Here is a 24,350-nt window from a genome sequence, read left to right on the forward strand (position 1 = left end):
TTATTCACGGATTCGGGTTGACTTTGTTATGTTATAAGTCAATGATATCAGGGTATTTAATATGGTCGATTATGTAGTAAATTAAGTAGGTCGTTACAGCGCCACTGAAAGGTACCATGAGGTTTGGGAGGAAGGGTAAGCTGAACCCTAGGTTTATTAGCCCTCTTGAGATATTTGAACGGGTGAGGTTAGTTGCCTATGGGCTAACTTTACCACCAGTTGTATCCAAAATATATGGCGTGTTTCATGTTTCTATACTGAAAAAATACATCCCAAATCCCTCCCACGTGGTCAATTATGCAGGGATAAAACTTAGAGAATCACTAGCTTATGAGGAGATACCAGTGTAGATCTTAGATAGAAAGGAACATGAATTGCGTAATAAGAGAATTCCATTAGTAAAAGTCCATGCAATGGAAGAAGTTTCATGGGAGCTTGAGGAAGAAATACGATAGAAATACCCACATGTATTTAGTGGGGATCAACAGTAGTTAGGAAAGATGCAGGTAAGTATGTTAAGTTTCTTTTGTACTGGTTAGTTAGTACATGTGATAATTTTCTGTTAGTCGGTAGTATTTTGGTTTGGGAGAATTTTTTTTTTCTTTTATGTATTGTAATCTCCCAAAACCCTGAATGTAACCATGGTATTCTTCCGCCACAAGTGAGGGCAAATAATAAAATAAGTAGTCCATTTTCTTCAAAGGATGGTGTTCAATATAGATAGTAAATTTCGAGGACGAAGTTTTATAAGGAGGGGAGAATGTAGAGACCCGAAGAATTATAGAAATTAAGTAAATAAAAGAAATGAGAGAAAAAGATTTTTCAAAATGAATATTCAGCGGGGTCTCGTCGACGAGTGCAGAGTGCTCATCAACAAACAGGCTTCTTGGGCTTTTCAACGTGGATGCATGTCTCGTCGACGAGAACTTACCGAGAGGGCTGTTTTCAAGGCCTGAAATTCGTCGACGAGGGGTAAGTGTTCGTCGACGAACTCCCTTCATGGACTTGTTGACGAGGTGACGTGTCTCGTTGATGAATCCATATTTTGTAAATATCTTAAACTCGGGGTTTCAGCGAAAAATTTTGCATGCAAGTCTTTCTCTCTCTAAGTTTCGTTTCCCCCTCCTTCTCTCTAAGTTTCTGACTTCGTCTTTCGCTGGTTCGACGATCGAAAACTGCCACACTACTCCTGATAAGATTCTCTTCAAGTCTGTTGAAGTAGTTTGTTGGTTAGGCCAACTTGGGTACTATCCAAAAATCTGAGTAAGTTGGTTATTTTAAATTTTATAAGATATTTGGTGTTTCTGGACTGAGGAAAATACTTTAGATAGAATAATACTGGAGTTTGTTGGGAAAAATGTAATTTCAAGGTGTTGAGCTGGGAAACACACATGGGTGTAGGTTTGGTTTAAATTGTGGGCTTTTCAGTAAGTCGGGTAAAAGAATAAATTAAGTCAGCATTTTCATGAAATTATTTATTATTATCTAGCATTTATTTTCAAGAAAATATGTATGTTATAGAATTATGTTTGGGAATACTGTTGTTGAACAGAGAAATGATTTAAATACATTTTTATAAAAAAATATGATTTTAGAACAAATTATGAGTTTAGAAGGTTATTTATATATGTGTGGCATGAGGATAATATTTCCATGAAAATTATATTATTTTGAAATATTATAATTCTTCCAAGATAAGCATGTTTTAGTAGTTTTCAGGAAAATTATAAAAATAATACAAGTACTATGGTTTTAAGAATATTATGTTAACAAGTGCAAGATTTTCATGTACAAGTACATCATGTTATGTCAGTGTCGGTGTCATGATTTTTACGTTATGATATGATGACATAAAATGCCATAATTATGCATGTTATGTCAAGTTTCAAGAAAATATTATTATGTCATGTTTTACCCTGAAATATGAAACTGTTATGTTCAATATCATGAAATGTATTATATGTTATCACAACTCAGATAGTTTAGTTTAGTTTCACGAAATACGGTACCGTAGCTGTATGTAGGTTTACGTTTACGTTTATATTAGTGCAACCACACATTTTATGTTGAGTGTGGGAGATAGCAGTCGATGTAGCTTCATGGGAGTATCGTCGTAGTTCCCCTGGTAGTCCGACACAGGTGGAACAGGCACATCGTACTTACACTATAACCGATATTTGACTTAACATGGTCGGCCAGCCAGTATTAGGTCCCGCCTTTGGCCTACACAACCCTGTTATGTTGGGGGTAAGACATGACGATAGCTAATTATCTATCTATCCTGGCTAATAATTCAAGTATGATTTGTTTATATAAAATGATTTTTCAGTACAGGAATTTAGTATATTAAACTATGTTATGTTAAATCATGTTTTATTCAAATGTGATATAATTGTTTATACCTGATATGAATTATGTACAGTTTATATGTATATCACAAAAAATACTCATGTTATCACACACTGATATTAATTTGTCTCCTTTACTGAGAGGTGTCTCACCGTAAAATTACAAATATTTTAGAAAATCCAGGTAAGAGGGCGGATAAAACCCCGCAGCAGTAGAAGTGGATTGAGCTACCCTGTCTGTAGGATAAGTAGGTGAGCTAAGGTCAGAGAGATTTTTGGGTTATGACCCTATGATACTTTTTGGTCCTTTTGGGATGTATGTATATATAAATGACAGATTTGGTAGAACTCTCGTATGGTTTTTGGTATTTCATGGCATGTATGCGATTTTATGTTTTCCGCTGTTTAGGTATCAGAGTTGTTTAGGTATCAGAATTGTATGACAGGTACATCTCTGGTACCCATGAGTTCAGGTTGATCATGACTTTGATAATTTAGCAGATTATTAGAATTATTATAAATATTATTATGTGAAAAAAAATATAGAAAAATTGTTAGGTCGTTACAATACACCACTTTAACTATTCTAAACAGAAACAATAAAAGCTTTTCATTGACTACTAACAAATCATCCTTTTTTCACTATTTAGTCTGCTTACTAAGTGTTATTTATGTGATTTTTAAATAAATAAAAATTTCATAATATAATATTATTTGCAAGTTCTAAAAATTAATCAATACATTTTTTAAACTTTAGAAGAAATTAAATCGACCGCACAAGCCAGCTTCCTCCAAAATCAACTTTCCAAACATTAACCAAATTGTCGCAACGATTTGCTGCAACAAAATTTTACATTTCTATGATTTGAAAGCAATTATATGCTTCATCTTTTCAAAACAAAGCTCCTTTAAAAAAAAAAACAAAAACAAAAACAAAAACAAAAGAAGTAATCACCACAAACACTTGGACTCATTTTTCTGACCTAGGGGTCTCAACTTCAAACACCCTAGCTAGCCTCTTCCCTCTTTGCTCGAGTAAAGCAAGACGAGAGCCACTGAGCCACACACGCACGCACACGCTTTCATTACCACAACTTGTTTCTGACTCGAACGGCTGCGGACTAACCTACGCACTGGGGTTGGCACTAAAATACGCCAGAGCGCCCACCAACGGCGCGTTGATGTACGTGGTGGGCTCGGACTTTGGAGCGTCCGCCCGGTCGTCCTCGTAGACGTCGTCCTCGCCGGGCCCACCGGTGACGGCCCCCACCAGCGAGTTCGGGTTGGGATTGGTGGAGTTGAAGTAGACGGTCCCCTCTTTGCAGGCGATGAACTCGCGGTGATCAGAGATGGACGGCAGGGATGAGCCCCTGTGGTGGATGTGTTGCGGGTAATAGTCGCTGTACCCTACCATGTAGGACATGCCCTTGGGGTTGTCCCCTAGAATGTAGTCGATCTGCCTCCGGGCTTGCCGGCGGAGATCGGCGGGTTGGACGGGGACGGAGGAGCAGGCGAGGGGCTGGGCGGCGCGTGAGAGGTAGGAGGCGTAGACGAGGAGGAGGAAGGAGATGGAGGTGACGTGCTGCATGTTGCTGCCGTTGGGCTTGTATATGAGCCCCCCCGGGGTGTATTGTATGTGGGCTGTTGGGGAGTCCGGCACCAGCGCGCATATGAAGCTATCGGCTGATTCTTTGTAGGATTGCAGTGTGTCTACCTTTCCGTCCAAAAATTCCTGCAATGATTAAATAATTAAATAAATAAAATTTGATAGTTTTGGGAATTTGTGTCAGATTTTGATCGGGGGTATTTATTTATTTTTTTATTTTTATTTTTATTTTTTTTTGGATTACGCATTGGATATCCACATGTCCATTTCACGGTCCACGTGACTAATCCTATGCCCCTTGAAGTTTATCTCACAATTTCAAAGGAAAGGTAAATTCAGGAGTTCAAGAGCGGAAATGAGCCCAAGAGGGTTTGAACACCTGAGCTCATGAGAGGCACTCCTGCAGCCCACACTACCACCTAAACCATACCTTGGGGGTGATCAAGGGTATTTATTAAATTTGATTTTGGGGGTGCATCAATCTCAATTCTTATATATCAATATTTTTCAGACCATGCAAACTTTTATTTATTATATAAAAAGTCATCCCGTGCCATAAAAGTATGTATCATGTCAATTGCACTCTAAGCTACTTATTAGTTAATTAGAGAAATCTAAAAAAATAAAAATGTTTATTAAATCCTAAATATTTAATCATGTAATCATCACAAACTATATATAAAAGATTTATCTTTCGATATAGTTTATACATTCGTCGTTTAAATGTAAAATATAGAATAAATAAGTTTCACTTCTTCTACATTTAATGCTCACTCAAAAAATCAACACATAAACATATAAAAATATGGATCTCCCATATAATTTATCACCAATATATACTACTACTCCATAACATAGAATATAAGTGTTTTCTTTTACCTTGTATACATGGTTTCCTAACTAAACGTGCTGGTCAATCAGGTCATGCCTAACGAGTTCACAAATCTTATCCTCATTATAAATGGAGGGACTCCGTGCGAACATGGAATTTGCGTGTCTTATCATATGTATAGGAAGGTTATAATTCTTTTTGACTTAGTCAACAGTGCCCGAATTTGACATACTTAAAATCTTAAATGCATAGAATATGAGTGTTGCCCTTTATGCATATCTGTATAGACAGTTTATCTTGATAGTTTTAAATAAGATATTGCATCAAACACAAAACCCGAGACCCCTAACAAGTCACAGATTTCATAAATTCTAATGTTGCCCATGGCAGGGCAGAAGTTACCTTGGAGACGAGGACATTGAGACCAGCATGCTTGTTGGCCCACCCAAATTCGTATATGTTCTCATCCGCACCAAACATCTTCGCGTTGGTCTCCACATAGTTTAGATACGTCTCATCCTGAGTCGCCCTCCTCAGCCATGCCGCCCCCCACAGCAACTCATCCTGCGACATAAATTTCATAATGAATAGACTAATTTCATAAAAAATGAACATTGAATTATAAAATTGAACGTATTAGTTAACTAAAGTTGCCTTATAATCACCGCCGTCGCAGTAAAAGGGGCACGCGCCGTCGTTAACGGCGGGGTTCTGGCTGTAAGATCCTCTGTAAGTGTCTGCATAATCGAACACTTTAACGGCGTACCGCAGCAGCGTCTCCGAGTACCCCGGGTCCGACGACCGGAACGCCATCGAGGCGGCCGCGAGGGCCGCCGAGGTCTCCCCGGCGACGTCCGACGCCGGGTTCGGCGCTTCCACCGCGTAGACGGTCCGCGGGGTGTCCATGTCCTCCGATCTCTCCCAGCAACTATGGTCTGCAACTGGATCGCCAACCTGCCCATATCGTACGCAATAGTTAATTGAATCCAAATTAAAATTAATTTTCTGAAGGGACAGCCGGGAAGAGGGAATGTCCCGTTTTAGCCCTTGATTTTGAATAATTGTCTCCCTAAAGACCCTAACATTCCAGACTATAGGGCAGTGTAATCTAATTGAAGGGTACTTCGAGGGGGTGAAGTAGGACCGGTGACCCTAATGGGGAAAGTGCTTTCACGCGCAGGCTTAGCATCTGGGTCGGTCCTCGTCAATTAATAATAATGACAATTTTTCAATTACCGAGAAGAGAAGATAAAGGGCAGCCTTTGTGCAGGCACATGCACACACCCCCCTACTTCGCGGCCTGCCCATGCCATGACCAAAATCCAAAACCGTAAGTGCATTTTCAATGTGTAGACTGCAGGTCCACCCTTCTGTTTGTTTGTTTGTTTTTTTAAAACTATTTATTTTTTATTTTAAATAAAGTGAGTTAAAAAACATATTTCATCACTGAAAAAATATATTATCACAATGAGTTTCTTTATGTTTTATTTAGCATTAATTATAAATGGCAAATGCAAAGTATTTAGATAAAAAAGAAAGCCCAAAAGTACGCATGCCAAATAATCTTTAAAATGACAATTTTTATTCTATTTTTATTCCCAAAAGTTTGATGACCTTTTAGTTTTTCTTTAAAAAAAAAAAATTAAATTAAAACATGATTATACATTTTTACATTCATTTATAATAAGAAGTCTCACAAAAGAACTTATTGAAGATCAATTCTACTTATGAAAATAGATAAAAAGAGACATATAAAACATAACTATATTTAGCGTGACTCAGTTATTATATAATTTATATAGTTTACTCTTATGAAGAAAGTCACATGAAAATCGTAATGCAAACAATTACAACATTAATAATGTCTATACCTTTCTCTAAAAACACAAGAGATGTAGAATTTGTAAGTATATAGAGATGATTAGGTAAATTACGCTACCTATACTTCCACACGTTTATTTCTCTTTCAACACGTTTAAATTAAAAGATCAATATTTGTGAGCTCAGATGAAAAATGGTCACCTAAGCAATTTTACATCTCTTATTGTCTCACGCTTTTTAACCATCAAACATGAATTAAAATAATTAGTCGTAAGAGTTGATGTATTATATATGTCATGTTATTCATAAGGTTTCATAATTTCAAACAAAATTCTAATGCTAAATTGACAATTCATAAGAAAATATCACACTAATAAATATATAACATAAATATGTATGGTTCTACTTACTGTTAAATTTTTCAAAGAACAATAAAAACGTCATTCACGTGCATGAAGCATGTAGCACCATTCAATTGTGAACTAGGGACAAATTGTCTAAGGATCAAAACCTACCTCCACCACATTTTAGGGCTCCATCAACTAAAAATGACAATGACTCCATGCTTCTATCATTTCTTATAAGATCCTTATCTTGAAATATTGGGAGCCAAACATTCTATTCGAATCATTTGATATACACAAATATATAGAATCATAGTATTTTGTAATATTAAAATTTTTAAGCATGAAAATTAAAATATCAAAAATTAATTAAATTGTGTGAACTTAAAAGTGATTGCGATTTCAAAACATGCATACCCAAAACCCATCTAAAAATGGGTTCGCCCCTTTGGACCTCTACAAGTCTAGCAGTGCCCTGCAACAGTACAGTAGGACTTACGTGTGTTTCACGCGTCTAGAGGCGCGTGGTAAAGTATTTCACCAATCACTATATTGGGTACCAGGAGTGGGAACCGGTAGTACTTGGTAGGACCCAAAGGGTCGCTCAACCAAGAGGCCGTGCTCTCAACTAAATCCACAACCTACTTCACGGGTCAGTTTTCTCATTTTAATGGGCCTGAAATTACAAAACTACCCTTGCCGCTTACCTGCACGAATATCGTATTTGGCTGAGAAACCGCCTTGAGAAAGTAATCCGTGGCCCATCGAATCGCCACCAGCGCGTTCCGGAGCTCCGCCGGCGGCATCGAGTCGCCAAACTCGATCACGCTCCACGCCAGCATTGTCGTCGTGAACGCCATCGGGAATCCGAACTTGACGTTGTCTCCGGCGTCGTAGTAGCCGCCGGTGAGGTCAACACCCCATTGCGAGCCGTCGGAGAGCCCCGAATTGCCCCGCCACTGTTGCCGCTGGTCCGCCGGCAGATACCCCGACCTCTGCCCCTCGAAGAACATTATCGATTTCGACAATGCGTCTCCGTAGTCGTGGTTTCCCGATTCCGTTACCGGCAATTTGAGAACAGAAATAATAGCAAGAACTACAAGAAGACCAAGAGAAAAGAACCCCATTGATGAAGAGAGGGAGAAGAGTTGTGAAAATGAAAATGCCGACACTCACATGCATCACAGAGAGTCGAGTCGAGTACTTAACGACGGAGTGGCCGGGTTCGGTGGGTCCCTCCTCAGTAACTAAAAGCGAATGAGGACATTGAAGTGCGTCACCCATTTTGCTGCGTTCGGGCAAGCGGCGCAATGCACGCGCTCCTTCTCCCTAGCGGCTGCCGGGTCACGCGTACCCAGCACGAGTGAAGTCGCGCGTGGATGGAAGGATTTATGGACTGTTAGCCGGTAGGCAAAAGGGCTATGGGGGGATTTGATAGGGTGACGGTGCGTACACAGAAAACAGAATGGACCATAAGAAGAAGAATTTAAGATGAAAATTCTTGGCTTTCCATCCAAGGCATACCACGTTCCAAAGAAAGCTGCAAATTAATTTTTATTTCTTTAGTATTTTCTAATTTTCTCCCTTTACTTGTGACTGCCAATGTCCTATATGCTCTAAAATTTTAATCAATAAAATAATAACTACTTGCATTTTGGAAAGTGCGATATTATTAAAATATTTATATTATTATAATTTAATATTTATTGTCATGTCAAAATTCGTATGCTTTCTCACATTTGTTATAGTGAGGGTTGAGCACATGCATTTGTACGCAAGTCTAACCATATTATTCAAAGTTATTATAAATTTTAAAATTTTTTATAATATAAATAGTTTTAATTTGGCGTAGTTGCTGATAGTGATTTAAAATAAATAATATTTTAGTTATTTATTTAAAATTATTAATGTTGAACTATTTAGGAAAAAAATTATGAAAGCATGCAAATGGAAAATAGTTTTTAAAATTATTCTAATTAATAGCTCAAATTATTTATTCGGATGAATTTTAAAGGATCTAACTAAAAATTTGTTCAAAAATTTAAGAATTTGTTTGGATGAAGAATTTTACCAGAGCAAAGGAAATGAAAAGAAAGGAAAATAAAGATGGGTATGACTTATATGAGGTATGTTTAGTCGGTTTTCTTTTGGTACGAGTAAATGATTGTTTTCTTTTTTGTTTGATTTGATGTATGAGGTGTTTTATTGGTTATTTGTAAGTCTCAAGTGTCCTTTTGTTTTCACGGTATTCTTCCGCTATAAGTGAGAACTATTAACAAAATTAAGAAAGGAGGTGTCGTCCTCTTTTACCAAAAAAATAAAAATAAAAATGAAACTCATTTTTCTTTATACTTTCCTTCCCTATTATATATTATCAAAAATTAACTTTTTTTTCATATGATTAAAAATAAGGAAAAACTAAATATTAAATATGTGTAAAATCCAATTGTGTTTATAAATTTAGTATATATTTTATTTTATTTTTAATTCTCAAGGAATCAAGGAATCTTTCATTTCTCGAATATTTTCTAAGTTCCAAACGGGATTTAATTCTCAACGACAAAAATAATAATAAATTTTATATATTAATATATACTTACCATATTATGTATTCAAGCTTAATTAATAATGTAATTATGCAAATAAAAACAAAATTAGGGTCTTTTATGACCTCTAAAACTTCAATCTAAGTTTCTGTTGATTTTGAGTTAACAAGTAAAATTAAATTAAAAGAATACTCAAGACTTTTTTGAATAAATAAATAATAGTTTATTATATTCCCACACACAATACAAAAAATAGGCATTTATAGTTCGTAGACTCGTTTATTGGCTCGACCCAACCTTATTAATTAATGAGTTAGTTAGATTCAAATAATTTCATGAATCCAATTAAAATGCATGCTTTTTAATATTAATTTTCAATTATTAATGTTGAAGTATCCCAAAAAAATATTAATTACAATTGAAAGAAACAAACTAAAATAATTCATTAAATTCTTTTTTAACTAATTGTCAAACTTATTTATATATATATACTTGATGTGAATCTTGAACAATTTAACTAAGAACAATAATACATACATACCATAATTTTATATTTATATATATATATATATATATATATTCAAACTTAGTGATGGAATTATTATAACAGCAAAACAAGAATTTTCTTTGACTTCTAAAAATTTTACTCATTTTTAATAATTTAAATTTAAAATAAATAAAATTATGAACCCATTAAAAAAATTATATAAATAATATACTTTATAAGATAAAAGACATTAACTTTTCTTGAGATTTGATCAATAAGAAAATGACTTTCCCTAAGATTTCAAAGATTCTAAAACTATAATAGTCTCTTTTTAGGAATATATGTTCATTAAATGGATGAATAAATTAATTGCAATGCTATGTTTAGAAATTAATTATTGGTTTCTATTATAAATGTATCAATTTTGAAAACCTTACTGATTTTTTTTTTATTTTCAAAAAAAGGAAACTAATCAAATGTCTTACTCTGAAATTTAATAATATTTTTCAAAAATTAAGAATACATATCAACTTTATTTTAAGAAAAAAAAAATAAGAAGCATATTTATTGAAATTTTCATTCATTAATTATTTTCTAAAAATGATGAGCATCTCAACTTATAAAATTATTTATGACGCACAAATAGCTAGGTGGACCAACACATGGCAAAATGTGAAGGCATGCAATAATGCTAATTTTTTTCATGGTAAATGTATTAGTCTTTGGAGAAATTATATAAGAGAATTACTCCTCTACATTTTTCTGTGGTTGTATGCTAGGTTTTAAATATAATTGTAATCATCCTTATTTGGGTCCAAATTTTTTTCAAATCATTCGGAAACTAGTCACTAAATTTGTATATGAAACGAGAGTTGAAAAGTAAGGAGAACTATTTTTCATGTGATATTATAAAATTTTCTTCTTCTTTTTTTTAGGGTATCCTCTGAATAAACATTTTATTAAGTGAAGAGGAAATCCAATAATTGAGTTAGAACTAATTTAAACACTAATTAAGAGATTTAAGAAATAAAACAAAGCTAGTTTGTTGAAGTAAAGTACTATTGCAAACAATTAAAAACTATAGTACTATTTCATAGAGGTGATTTATCCTTATTTTGTCAGATCATTAAAATTCATAATAATTTTTCCTTTATCCCGTCTTCAAAGTTATAAAAATAAAATCATTTTGTCCTCACTTATTCATTTATTATTATTATTTTGTTCTTTTATGAATTTATTTGTTTTTCTCTTTTCTTGTTTTATATATATATATATATATATATATAATTTGAAGATGCTTAACATCTGAAAAATATGATAGCATGTAGCTGTATTAAAAGGACACACAATAAGACAATGTACCGACTTCCTCAATTTACTTAACTTTCGAGGAGATGATAACTTAAATGGAGAAGATGTTTACTTTAATATTTTTAAAGTACAATTTTTCAACTCGTTTTCTATTAAAAAAAATTCAAAAAATATTTTTTCCTTTCCTTGCATATTTTGTTTTTCTTATATTAAACTTTTTCCTTTATAAATAATATTAGAGGTCCTCTGAAGCACAATTACTTTTCTTCCCTTTTGTACCCCTCTATCTCCAATTTAAGATTCCAACTTCAATGAAACAATATTAAACTTTGTTTAAATATATAGGCATACATAAATGGCAGTATATTATATGCCCAAGGACGTTCCAATACTTATTTTAGTATATGGTAAAATATTAACCACGAGTGAGACTAGCATCGCCGTTGGCAGCTGCAGCAAAGTAGGCAAGTGCGCCCACCAGCGGCGCATTATAGTAGGTGGCCGGCTCCGACTGCCTTGGGTCCCACCGGTCATCCACGTACGCATCATCCAACCCTGGCCCACCCACGGCGGCCCCCACCAACACATTCGGGTCCGGCTTGGTCGAGATGAAGTACGGGTAGCCATCTGTGCACCGCAGGATCTGGGGATGGACCTTGATGGACGGCAAGGATGAGCCGCGGTGGTGGATGCGTCGCGGGTAATTAGGGCCGTACCCCACCACGTAGGACATGTTCTTGGGGTTGTCCCCGAGGACGTAGTCGATCTGCTGCCGCGCGAGGCGGCGAAGGGCGTCGGAGCCGAAGGTGGCGTTGCCGCAGGTGACGAGGCCGGGCTCGGCGGAGGACGGGGGTGCCTCGAGGTACTTGGCGTAGACGAGGAGGAGGAAGGAGAAGGTGGTCACGCTCTGCATGTTGCAGCAGCCGTTCTTGTGAAGGAGGCCCGCCGGAGTGTAGCCGACGTGGTACGGCGACGGCGCCTCCGGCAAGAGAAAACACATGAAGCTGTCTGATAATTCCTTGAAGGGTTGCAGAATGATTGTGCCTTTTTCCAAAAATTCCTACGATAAATAGATGAACGACATAATTAATACTTTTACGGCTTTTGTAGTTGTATTTTTTTTTTTTTATAATCAAATTTGGTGCCTAATTGGTAAATAAGGAACTATTCGCTAGATGTTTTAAATTAAATGATTGTGAATTGATTAATTGATTAATTAATTAGGTACGTACCTTAGAGAGGAGAAGCTTGAAGCCTGCATGTTTGTTATCCCACCCGAATTCGAAAATGTTATAATAAGCCCCAAAAGCTGGGCCATTTTGCAACACGTAATTAAGGTAGGAATCGTTCTGGGTTGCTCTCCTTAGCCACACTGCTCCCCAAAGCAACTCATCCTAAATGTAAAAACATTTTAAAAGAAATTAAATCATTGATGTTAACATTCTGAAAACCCATCTCGAGTGATTCACCCTTATACTACATATAGAAAATTATAATTGAATAAACATGCCTGATATCCAGAGTAGGAACAGTAGAAGGGGCAGGCAGCGCTCCTAACATGAGGATTATCGCTGTAATTTCCTCTGTAGTTGGTTGCATATTGGAAGACTCTCATGGCGTTCTGCAGTAGGGTGCCGGAGTATTCGTCATCGGAGGAACGAAAGGCCAGTGAAGAAGCTGCTAGGGCGGCCGCCATCTCGCCGGCGATGTCCGAAGCCGGGTTTGGTGCACTCACGGCGTAGACTGTCCTGGGAGTGTCCATATCCTCCGGCCTTTCCCAGCACCTGTGGTCTAGCCGTGGATTCCCCACCTACGTACAAGCAGATATGTACATACGTAGAATATGATATAAACATAAATATATAATATTTAAAGAACACAATCACATTACGTACGCATACATGCATAAGATTTGAAACTTCCATTTGAAAAAGTAGACTTCTTAAATACTATGATAAATTATTAGATAACTTTTTATTAATCAAGCAAAGGGCTATGGCCGGCATCTTCACCTGCACGAAGATCCTATTGGGCTGAGCCACAGCCTTCAGGATGTACTCCGTCCCCCACCGGACGGCAGCGAGAGCGTGCCGGAGCTCGGCTGGCGGCATCAAATCTCCGAACTCCACCACGCTCCACGCCAGCATTGTGGTCGTGAAGGCCATCGGAAACCCAAACTTGACGTTGTCGCCGGCGTTGTAGTAGCCGCCAGTCAGGTCAACGCCGAGATCCTTGCCGTCGTCGAGCCCCGAGTTTTCCCGCCACGTCATCCGCTGGTCCGCCGGCAGGTAGCCCGACCGCTGCCCCTCGAAGAACAATATGGATTTCGATAGTGCGTCGACGAAGTCATGAGTAATGCCAACAGACTGGGATGTGGGCTGTTTGGAAACGAGGAGAATAAGGAGAGAAAGTGCGAGAAAATTAAGAAAAGAGAGCTTCATCTTTGTTAGAAAGAGAGAGAAGCCACAGGAGGGTGAAGGTGGCAAGAAGTGTGCATCAGAACGAGCCCTTATAAGGACGATGGCCACCCAAAAAATGGAAAGGAAAAGAAAAGAAAATTGGTGCGAGGAGCTAGGATGGAGATGGACGAGGTTGGCATCAAATATTTTCTCCTCTGAGATATATTGTAGCCAAAAGAGGAAATTAAGAGAGAAACAACACATGCATGCACCAGTGATCAAACAAGAGAAGCATGACTTCCCTCATTAAACCAGAAAAAAAAAAAAACTAACAAGGAATATAGTTTCATATATAAATATATTGAATACATATATATCCCCACACACACACACACACAAATATATATATATATATATATATATCTTTTATGAATATTGCATATTAATATTTCGTCTCGTATAAGTAAGAGGTACATATATTGTCGAGAAAGTTCCCATGTTATGGATCACACACTATTTTAATGAATGATTAATTTATACTATATATTTGTAATTGATTAGAGTTTTCAAATTTCATGTAAAAAATCACTCTTTCTTAATGTTTGTTGTTATTAGAGATGGGGCAAGTTTCTACCAAAATATAATAAAGAAAAAAAAAAAGATAAGGGAAAGTATGTCATGTTTGACATGTTCACTTGTGAAAATAGCTTTTATTTTGTATTTTCAATTTTGGAAATGATTAAAAAGGTACCAACTTGTTTGGAGAGGAGAAGTTAAATATCAAAGTTTAATTTACGTCATATCCCTAAAACTCAAACCCTAATGTCTAGCCAAAAAAAAATATATATCTCATAAACTAATTTCTTGCTTTTATTATGTTAAATTCTTAAATTGCTTTCACATTTTTTGTTAGTTATTCATTGATACACTTTAAAACTAGTTGCATACAAGATAGCTCGTGTATGTTCTAATTAAAAAATGGGAATACCCTTTCTAAATAATAGCATACATAAAATAAAAATACTACTAACTTAGCTAGCATATTATTATTCCATCATTTAATAAAAGTTATTGAATTAAATTTTGATGTGGTGCAAGTTTAGAGTGTTGATTTTAATTTATTAATTTGGTTACATTTTTGCTTGTGTTAAAAATTAAATATAATTTCAATTTGTAATTGAATTCTTCTGTTATATAAAAAACATAAACTATCTTTAGCCACTTTTCTCTACTTTATTTAGCATATTGTATTTTATGTATGATACAATATTTATATAAATAAATGGTCAAGTATAGTGTGATGTTTGAATGGTAAGTGTATCATTACTATTTTTGTATTACAAAAATACTATACTTATCTTACCCTAAACATCACAATACTTATTAATCAAATTTTATTAATTACTTATATATTTATGATAAATTAATCCAAAAGCTATAATTCAAAACTTACTAACAAATATGAGGCAAAAAACTCTATTTATTATAAGAAAAAATCACAAGTGATATGACATTTCATAATTTGTTAGTATATATGTAATGATTTAGTAGGAAAAAGTTAACTAATTTTAACAAATGATTGAACGTCTTATCACTTTTCCTTTTAATTCTAATATTTTTCTAGTGATAAGGAACAAAACACAGTACGAGATTACCCAAAAAGAAATGTCCCTAAACATTTTTTTTTATTAGTAAAGCAATTTGAATATAAATCTTCATTTTTGTTTTCACTCTGATCAAATCGAACCCTATAGATTTAGCTTAATCTTCAAGAACATGTGCATAAATATAAACTATTCATTCATTTAATTATTTAACACATTGCTAATCATTATATTACACTTTGGCATGTACTTTACAAACGGGATACGATTTTGAACATGTTTAAGACTAGCTTGGACATTCATATTAATAACATCTTTAAGCGTGTCAATCGACAGTTCCAGCTATATATGAGAACAATGGATGAAGTTTCCCCCAGTGTGAAAAAATGAGGGGACGGGGATTTGGGTTATTGATTGCCAAAGAAAATGTTAATTTACATACCAATAAGTTTCCCCCAATGTGAAAAAATGAGGGGATGGGGATTTGGGTTATTGATTGCCAAAGAAAATGTTAATTTACATACCAATAATAGCAAAAGAATTTTAAAAATCTAAAAAATGAAAAATGACATATTAAATTGATTGTATGAAATATTGATAATCTTGTGCCTCACAATTATCTTTATTTTTATTTTTTTGCATTCACTATTTGTTTATTCAATGAATAGTATATGCATATTCGTGCATCTTTTTGTTTACCTGATGTATACTTGAAATATTTTAGCATCCTTATTATATCAATTTATAATCAAAAGTCAAAACCCATCGAATTAATAATGAGAGAACAAGGTATTCAAGCTCAATGTGCATTTTATAAAAATAAAATAAAATGATATCGAAAAATCACGCTTTTAAATAATAGTTAAAGTGATCATACAGAAACATTATTTTTAGCAGCCCTTACTTTCAAAGAAGTAAGAAAAAATGAATTAAAAGAGCTAAAGTGGGAAAAAAAAAAGAATTAAAAGAGCTAAAGTGGAAAATTGCTTCATAAAGTAAACACATACATCGTGCTTCTTGTGACTTTTAATTAGGAAAAATCTAAATAATGTGAATTAGTGTCCAATTAGAGATAAATTCAATTTGATAATCTCAAATTCTCCTTATCAAATTCAACATAAATGTAAAGAATCATAAAACAAACAAAAAGCTTTTTATAAAAACAATTTTTAAAATTTTTTCATAAGCAATTATAGTCACAGTTAGAAAAAAAAATCAAACAATATCGAACCTATGATTTTTTTGTTGACAATTGACAAGGTTTTTCCGGAATTATTTTGTTTACATTTTCGCTTACACAAGTAGTTTTTTATTGTACAAACTTTTTTATTTCCTAAAAACACGCATATTTTTACAAAATGAAAAAAAAAAAAACTATCATGATAATTGAGTTGTAACATTCACACACATACAATATTATTTTGTTTCATGTTTTTCCAATAAAAAATAGATAATATATGACAAAAGAGAATGTAACTACAACTCAATTTTCACAAAAATAGAATTATAGATAAACTTAAGAATTTTTTTTTTTACTTCCTAATATATTAAGCTTACCCTTTATTATTGCAATGCTAGCCAAAATAAATAGTAATTTAAATACTCTAATCTAGAAGATTATTAAATCTTTACTCGACCCAATTTTTTTCTTTTTCTGAAATTAAGAGCAAGTGCACTCAAATTATTATCCACTAAAAAATAATTAGGTCATGAAAAGTCCACTTACTTTTTGAAAGCAATAAAATAGAGTACTAAAAACTACAAATGTATAAATGTTTACAAAAATGTATTTGAATATAAATTTGAGACAAATTATGTGATGACCCAAAAATATATATACGATTAAAGCATAATTATAATAAAATAAAAATGGTCATTAAGTTAATATCAATATAGAAGTGTTTTTCTGTAGGGTCCTTGATTCCATGTTTGATGCCTAAGAAAGACCTTGTCTTAGCGAGTGCTCAGAGACCATTGCGGCTCAGTCGCTCCCTGGAGGTCGGCCTGGTCAAAATGGAATTTCATAGGATAAACAGGATAGACACTATTTGTACACGTAAATAAGTATATATACATAAAATAGTGTTTTGACAGATATAATTTGTCGAAAATACATAATAAGATAATAATAATATAGGTATCATATGTGGGGCCCACAAGACTATGTGGGGTCCACATGAGTCCTGGAGCCACAAGACACTGTTTATATACGTAAATAAGTACATAAAATAATGTTTTAACTGATATAATTTGTAGAAATATATGATAAAATAATAATAATATAGGTATCCTATGCGGGGCCCACAAGACTGTGTGGGGCCCACATGAGTCCCGAAGCCGTATGGAGATTTTTACAAGTCTCAAAACTATGTAGGATGCATAAAATCGTATAAGAGTTATTCGAGTTACGTAGGATCCATTCGGGTCTCGAAGTTGTGTGGGGCCCACAAGACCATGTGGGGCCCACATGAGTTTTAAAATTTAATTCTTGTTCAAAAATAAATAAATACTAAAAGTAGTTTAAAATTAATAACAATGATAATAATAACGATAATAATGATTAGAAAAAAAATAATAAAATAATAGAATAATTAATTAAGTTATTGATTAATTAATTAGGTAAGTAATTAATTAAAAAAAAAATTATTTAGTGGGAATGGTGGCAAGCACTCCCACATGGCTTCCATCCTTATCCCATACTCAACCCATACCTTGCCCATCCCTTGCCCATTCTTTAATTTAAAAAAATTATAATTTCACCTATCTCCCCACACTTTTATAAACTCTATTTCTTCCCCAAAATTTTCCTATAAATAGGGAGCTCTCAACCTTCATTTTTCACAACAATTTTCTAAGGAAGAGAAGGATTAGTGAGTGAAAGAATTTGTGGTGGAGTGAGAATTTTGATTAAGTTCTCACTCACCCACTCTTTCCGATCTCATATCTTAAAGATAGTTATTGTGTTCGTAGCACACGGTGAAAGAAGAAGGTAAGTAAATTTTGATTATGTTAGTTTCTTTTTATTTTAAATTCATACCCGAGTTTATTTTGTACGTAAATTTTAATTATGTTACTTAGTTCCACAAAATTTCCATGAGTTTATTTTTACGCATATTTAATTATACCAGTTCTATCTTTAAATTACTTGCATCTATTTTTGGGTTAAGAAATGTTCCAATTCCCTCGGGTAAATTTTCAGCATTTCTTTCTATTCAAAAATAAAATTATATATATATTTAACACAAAAATTGTGTGGCATGAGTTTATTTTTACGTTACATTTTTTTTATGAAAATATGAGTAAAGATGAGATTTTCACGATATTATTTTAAATTGCATAAATTATAATAAGATGATTTTAAAACCCCTTATGGCAACGAAAGTTCAAAGTTACAGATGCTCGGTACCGCAGCTTAAAGTTTATACGGATCAGAGTGCACCCACACTGTTTACAGAGTGGTTATTTATGTTAGTGAATTTCTCCTAAGTGCACACCTGGTTTAAGTCCAGGACTTAATAAGGAAAATCTCACTTAAAGTTTACGTACGTTGATTTAGTTTGGTCGGCCAGCCAGCTAAGTCCAGTCTTCGGACCGCACAACCCAGTCATGGGGGTAAACATGACTTACGGCAAACAGGCCTAAGGGTGGGTTTTTATAATATATGTTTATACATATTTAATTACGTGTACAAAGTTACTGATGATTTGAAGGAAAAGTGTAAGTTTACGTGAAAAGGATCATTTTGGTACTTAAATGACGATCTAAGGAACACGTATAAGGAAAAGTATATGTATGTTTATCATTAAATATTTTTACAGTTTTAAAGTTAAAAGTTTAATTTAACAGTTATAGTATATGATTGTAAAAATTTACTGTTGAAATTGATGACAAAAGTTTTATGCAGAAATTTTTAAATTTATGTTTATTCTAAAAGCAGTATTGAAGTTATAGTATTAAATATTGTTTTACGAAATTCTTTAAAAGCTCATTTTGGCCACACACTAATAATAATCTTATTTACTTACTGAGCGTCGTCTCACCCCAATCATATTTTATTTCAGATAACTCTGAAGGACATGTCGGAAATCAGGCTTAGCAAGCATGCGGGTGGGAATTAGAAAAATAAAGATTTATTTAGAAACATTAGTATGATTTCAGATATTTACGTTTGTGTAATTTTCTTCATTTGAAATAAGTGATTGTAACATGAATAATTAGCGCTCTGGTTTAAATAAAATTGAGTTTATTTGCTTCCGCTGTAAATTAGTAGTAAAAAGTTAATATCCCAGGCCCCTCGGGGTCGGGGTGTTACAAATTATGAGGATACAATTTCATGAAAAGGAGCTAGTAACATAAGCTTATCATATTTTATAAAAATAGAAATTCATCATCAAATCGATTTTTTTAATTATTTTAAATTAAAAATACACTATTTCGATGCACGCATTCCCTTTCAAAGGGCACATAAAAATTTTTGCTTTTAAGTGAAAATGAAAATTTGATTTTATATTAGCATAAGAGAAAGAAAAGTGAAACTCTTATTGTAAATTAATTATATATTATAAATTATATACATATATATATATAGTAAATTAACTATATATTATAAATTACCATGGGTGTTGTCTATGACATTTTTAGAATTAACAAAAAAAAAATTCAATACGTTTTATCAAAATTTATAAATATAAAAAAATTCAAAATCATATAAATGAACTCCTTTTAAACTCGAAGTCATGTAACGAAATCGGCAAAAACATTTAGGACATATTTACTTGTAGAAAAAAAATTTATACAAATATGAATAACAATAAAGAGTTTTGATGTTATTTTCTTGTGAAAATATATTCCATTATTAACTTTTCAATGATAAAAAAAAAAAAAGTATCACCTTACTTTCTAGTTTTTCAAATTTATATGGAAAAGTTACTTCTTTTAGAATTTTCTAAATTTCTAACTCTTGCTTTGTGTGTGAGGGCATGAACTTTCGAATATTGAACTTTTTTTTTATTTTATAACCTAGGGACTCTAGCCACCATCGCGGCATTTTGGACACTATAGTGCGGCACCAAACCTAGGGGGGAGAAAGTCGTCCATCCATTGATGCACCCCTAATAATTTACCGGAATAAACTCTCAAGGGGGAATCGAACCTGTGACATTGGGATTGTAACGCCCCGAACCCTTAAACCCGGGTCCGGTGCGTTATACCTGATAAAATCTCTGATAATCCATAATCAAGATATACACAGCGAAAAACATAAAAATATAATCTTCATATAACATAATACCAGAGTTTACTAATTCTAACTATAATCCATAATAAATCAGCCATCACCTGCATTTCCATAAATTTATATAACTTCCAAAGTATTTCAGTATTTTCACAATCATTCCTTACTCAACAGTCTTAAAACATAAAGACATAAAACATAAATATTTACATTCCCCAAAATTAACATAGAAATATACCATTTTCTTTTTCTATTTCCCAATAATGCTATAAAAACATCGAGCTCTCAAAGCTCGATTTTGAGAAAATTCTGAAAAAGCTAAATTCATATTTGCGTGAGACACATTTCAGTAAGGGAAGATACAATATATTAAAACAGTGTGTGGCCAACATTAGTTTATACATGACATATTATTTAACATTTGAAAATCGTTAACATAATTTCTGAAATCATTCCCTGAACCTAATCAAGCACATGCAAATGTTTAACCCACGAGATTAGTCGATGATAGGGGTAATTACGCACCCATACAAGTAGTATCCCTCTGCTATGATATTTAGGCAACCCAGAGGTCGCAGATAAAGCCTACCAGGGCACTCACCTTACTCAGTAAGCCCTTAAGTGATAAAATGATCTCGTACTCACACAGTTCATACAAAAGTTTATCGGCAAAGGTCCTAAGGATAGGGAAATCTACCCGCCTATACAAGTAGATTCCCTCTGCCTTATTACGTTATGCGGCTACTGCTACATCTGTAGCTACTAATACAATTGCCTTACTCAGCAAGCCCTCAGGTGAAAGGTACGTCTCGCCCAATCGTAACATGTTCTACGTACATACATACTTCTAATATCATAATACATCATTCTTTCTATCATTATTCAATCATACACATCTGTTCATATTCATGACTTAACATTGCATTGCATTTCACTTTAAGTGATTCTTTCCCATTTTACATTGTTCACATTTCACATTTCATTTCCATGTCATTCATTTCCCTTTTCATTTCATTTCATATCATTTTATACCCAGTATCTTTCAGCTATTTTACCCAGCATCTTTCAGCTGCTTTACCCAGCATTTTTCAGTTGTCATACATTTACCCAACATCTTTCAGTTGTTTTACCTAACATATTTCAGCTGTCATACATTTACCTAACATCTTTTAGTTGTTTTACCCAACATATTTAAGCTATTTTACCCAACATATTTCAGTTGTTTACCCAATATATTTCAACTGTTTACATGGTTGTATTAACACACATAAGCAGCACAGTTCATATCATATTTCATTCACAATGCATTACTTACTTAACCTGCATCTCATACATTTAACATATATTTGCACAGAATCTCATGCTACACAGTTTAGCAATAAAATTCATACATTGCCTATAAAATAAGCCAACCAACATTTAACTTTTATTTACTGAAAATGCCTTTCATTTCTTACATAATTACCCTGAAAATATTTTTCCACTTTCATCAGTTCATTTTCGCATATACATATCTAATAAATAACCCTAAATTAGGAAAAATATAATTTAAATGGTTGACATTTTAAACCCATACCGAAACATATACATATATATATATATATATATATATATAACACAATTTATTTTTCATTAAATTCATAAAAATTTTGATTTAATATATATTTTTCCTCTTATTTGATTTCTTGAACTACGCCAACAGGGATCCCGAAAAATACCTGCGGCGCTCACCCGGACCCTGAATCAAAAATCCTAATTCCATTAAATTAACCCCACATAAAATATTATTTTAATATTTCCTAGGGCCATAAATTCTAAATAAATAAATATACCCTTAAATTTAGTCAAATTACCAAATTTCCTAAATCCCACTCTCGCTTTGGAGTAAGGCCTAGAAAATCCCAATTGAAAATTTATCTATGTCAAAATGACAGTAATCGCGACTAGGACCATGTGGTGGTACCCGATCGTTGATTTAACAGGAGATTTAAAGAAAAATTGAGAAAATTGGGAAAAATTACCTTTCCCTAGGAGCAGTGCCTAAGCCGTTCCCACAACAAATCTGCTCCAGTAGAAATGTCGGTGGCAGAGTTAGGAATCCAATGACATCTTCTATTTTTCGATCGACCAAATATCTATCGACAAATTTAAGAGAGAGAGAGAGACGGAGACGGAGGAGTGGATGGATGAGAGTAGGACTGAGAGAAGGGAGGGGCGCAGAATTGAATTGCTGAAAGCAGAATCCAAATTCAAATTGGTTCTACTTCCTTTAATAAACCATATATTATATATATATCATTAACATATTTTATATATATATATATATTTAAATATTACTTATCATATATATATATATATATATTTATATACTTATATATATCTATCATACCATTTATTTAATTATTTTAATTTAATAATGCTTAATTAATTATTTAATTAACCATTAATATTTATTTATTTATTTATTATTATTATTTTTCTTTCACACTATTCCTTTTTATTTGTTTACTTAATTAATTAATTTAGTCATTTTTAATTAATTAATAATTAATAATTAATTTTATTTTTTTCTCAGGTTATTACATTCTTCCCTCCTTTTAAAAAATTTCATCCTCGAAATTCGTTACCTAATCTTTCATTTTTATAATTTTATGATTTACTATACCTCATACCATCTAGTAAATATATCTCCCAAATAAATTTTTGCATCATCAATAATTAAATAAAATCATCATCATCTTCAACATAAATTCATACCTGCCCTCTTGGCTTTATCTGCCTCATCCAGGACTATCGTATAACCACGTGCTCGTCCACATCTACCTAGTGGTATCTGCTGATTTCCCTCGATACCATAACCTCTAAAATCAACTAACCTCACCATCAAGTTCAAATCCCAAGTTCGAATTTCTCTGCTCGGAAACATCACCATCGATGGATTTACCATGATTTTCTAAAGCTAGCTACTTCTTCAGAAAAACACAGAAGACCATCAAGGGATTTCTGCCCCCAAGGTTATGAAACACAACTCAAAATTCCTAACGGTATCTTAATCTACCCATTCTTATCCTTATCGCAACTCAATCCTATACGCTGGTACAAATCATTCCTAACCTAATACACTAATATTTCCTTATCCAGGCGATGTGAATCTAAACACACTTCCGGCTGGACATTTCTCTGATACCACCTATAATGCCCCGAACCCTTAAACCCAGATCCGGTGCGTTATACCTAATAAAATCTCTGATAATACATAATCAAGATATGCACAGCGGAAAACATAAATATAATCTCCATATAACATAGTACCAGAGTTTACTAATTCCAACTATAATCCATAATAAATCATCCATCACCTGCATTTCCATAAATTTACATAACTCCCAAAACATTTCAGTATTTTCATAATCATTTCTTACTTAACAGCCTTAAAACATAAAGGCATAAAATATAAATATTTACATTCCCCAAAATTAACATAGAAATATACCATTTTCTTTTTCTATTTCCCAATAATGCTATAAAAACCTCGAGCTCTCAAAGCTCGATTTCAAGAAAATCCTGAAAAAGATAAATTCATATTCAGGTGAGACACATCTCAGTAAGGGAAGAAACAATATATTAAAACAGTGTGTGACCAACATGAGTTTATATATGACATATTATTTAACATTTGAAAATCGTTAACATAATTTCCGAAATCATTCCCTGAACCTAATCAAACACATGCAAATGTTTAACCCACGAGATTACTCGAGGATAGGGGTGATTACCCGCCCATACAAGTAGTACCCCTCTACTCTGATATTTAGGCAA

General features: G+C 33.5%; 2 protein-coding genes across 2 annotated transcripts; both read right to left on the bottom strand.

The window, feature by feature from the left end:
- Positions 1 to 3,134: 3,134 nt before the first annotated feature.
- On the bottom strand, positions 3,135 to 8,606 carry LOC131156442 (endoglucanase 24-like). Its single transcript, XM_058110138.1, has 4 exons — positions 7,659 to 8,606; positions 5,441 to 5,740; positions 5,189 to 5,350; positions 3,135 to 4,080 (listed from the first exon to the last, which is right to left on the bottom strand). Exons 1-4 carry the CDS (start codon positions 8,076 to 8,078, stop codon positions 3,475 to 3,477), a joined length of 1,488 nt encoding a protein of 495 aa, XP_057966121.1. The 5' UTR covers positions 8,079 to 8,606; the 3' UTR covers positions 3,135 to 3,474.
- Positions 8,607 to 11,710: 3,104 nt separating this feature from the next.
- Positions 11,711 to 13,736, bottom strand: LOC131155825 (endoglucanase 24-like). The gene is made up of 4 exons (XM_058109269.1): positions 13,308 to 13,736; positions 12,806 to 13,105; positions 12,528 to 12,689; positions 11,711 to 12,355 (listed from the first exon to the last, which is right to left on the bottom strand). The coding sequence occupies exons 1-4, from the start codon at positions 13,734 to 13,736 to the stop codon at positions 11,711 to 11,713; spliced, it is 1,536 nt and encodes a 511-aa protein (XP_057965252.1).
- Between the last annotated feature and the right edge of the window lie 10,614 nt (positions 13,737 to 24,350).

The sequence above is a fragment of the Malania oleifera genome, chromosome 5 (genome assembly GCF_029873635.1).
Source record: "Malania oleifera isolate guangnan ecotype guangnan chromosome 5, ASM2987363v1, whole genome shotgun sequence".
NCBI lineage: Eukaryota > Viridiplantae > Streptophyta > Magnoliopsida > Santalales > Ximeniaceae > Malania > Malania oleifera.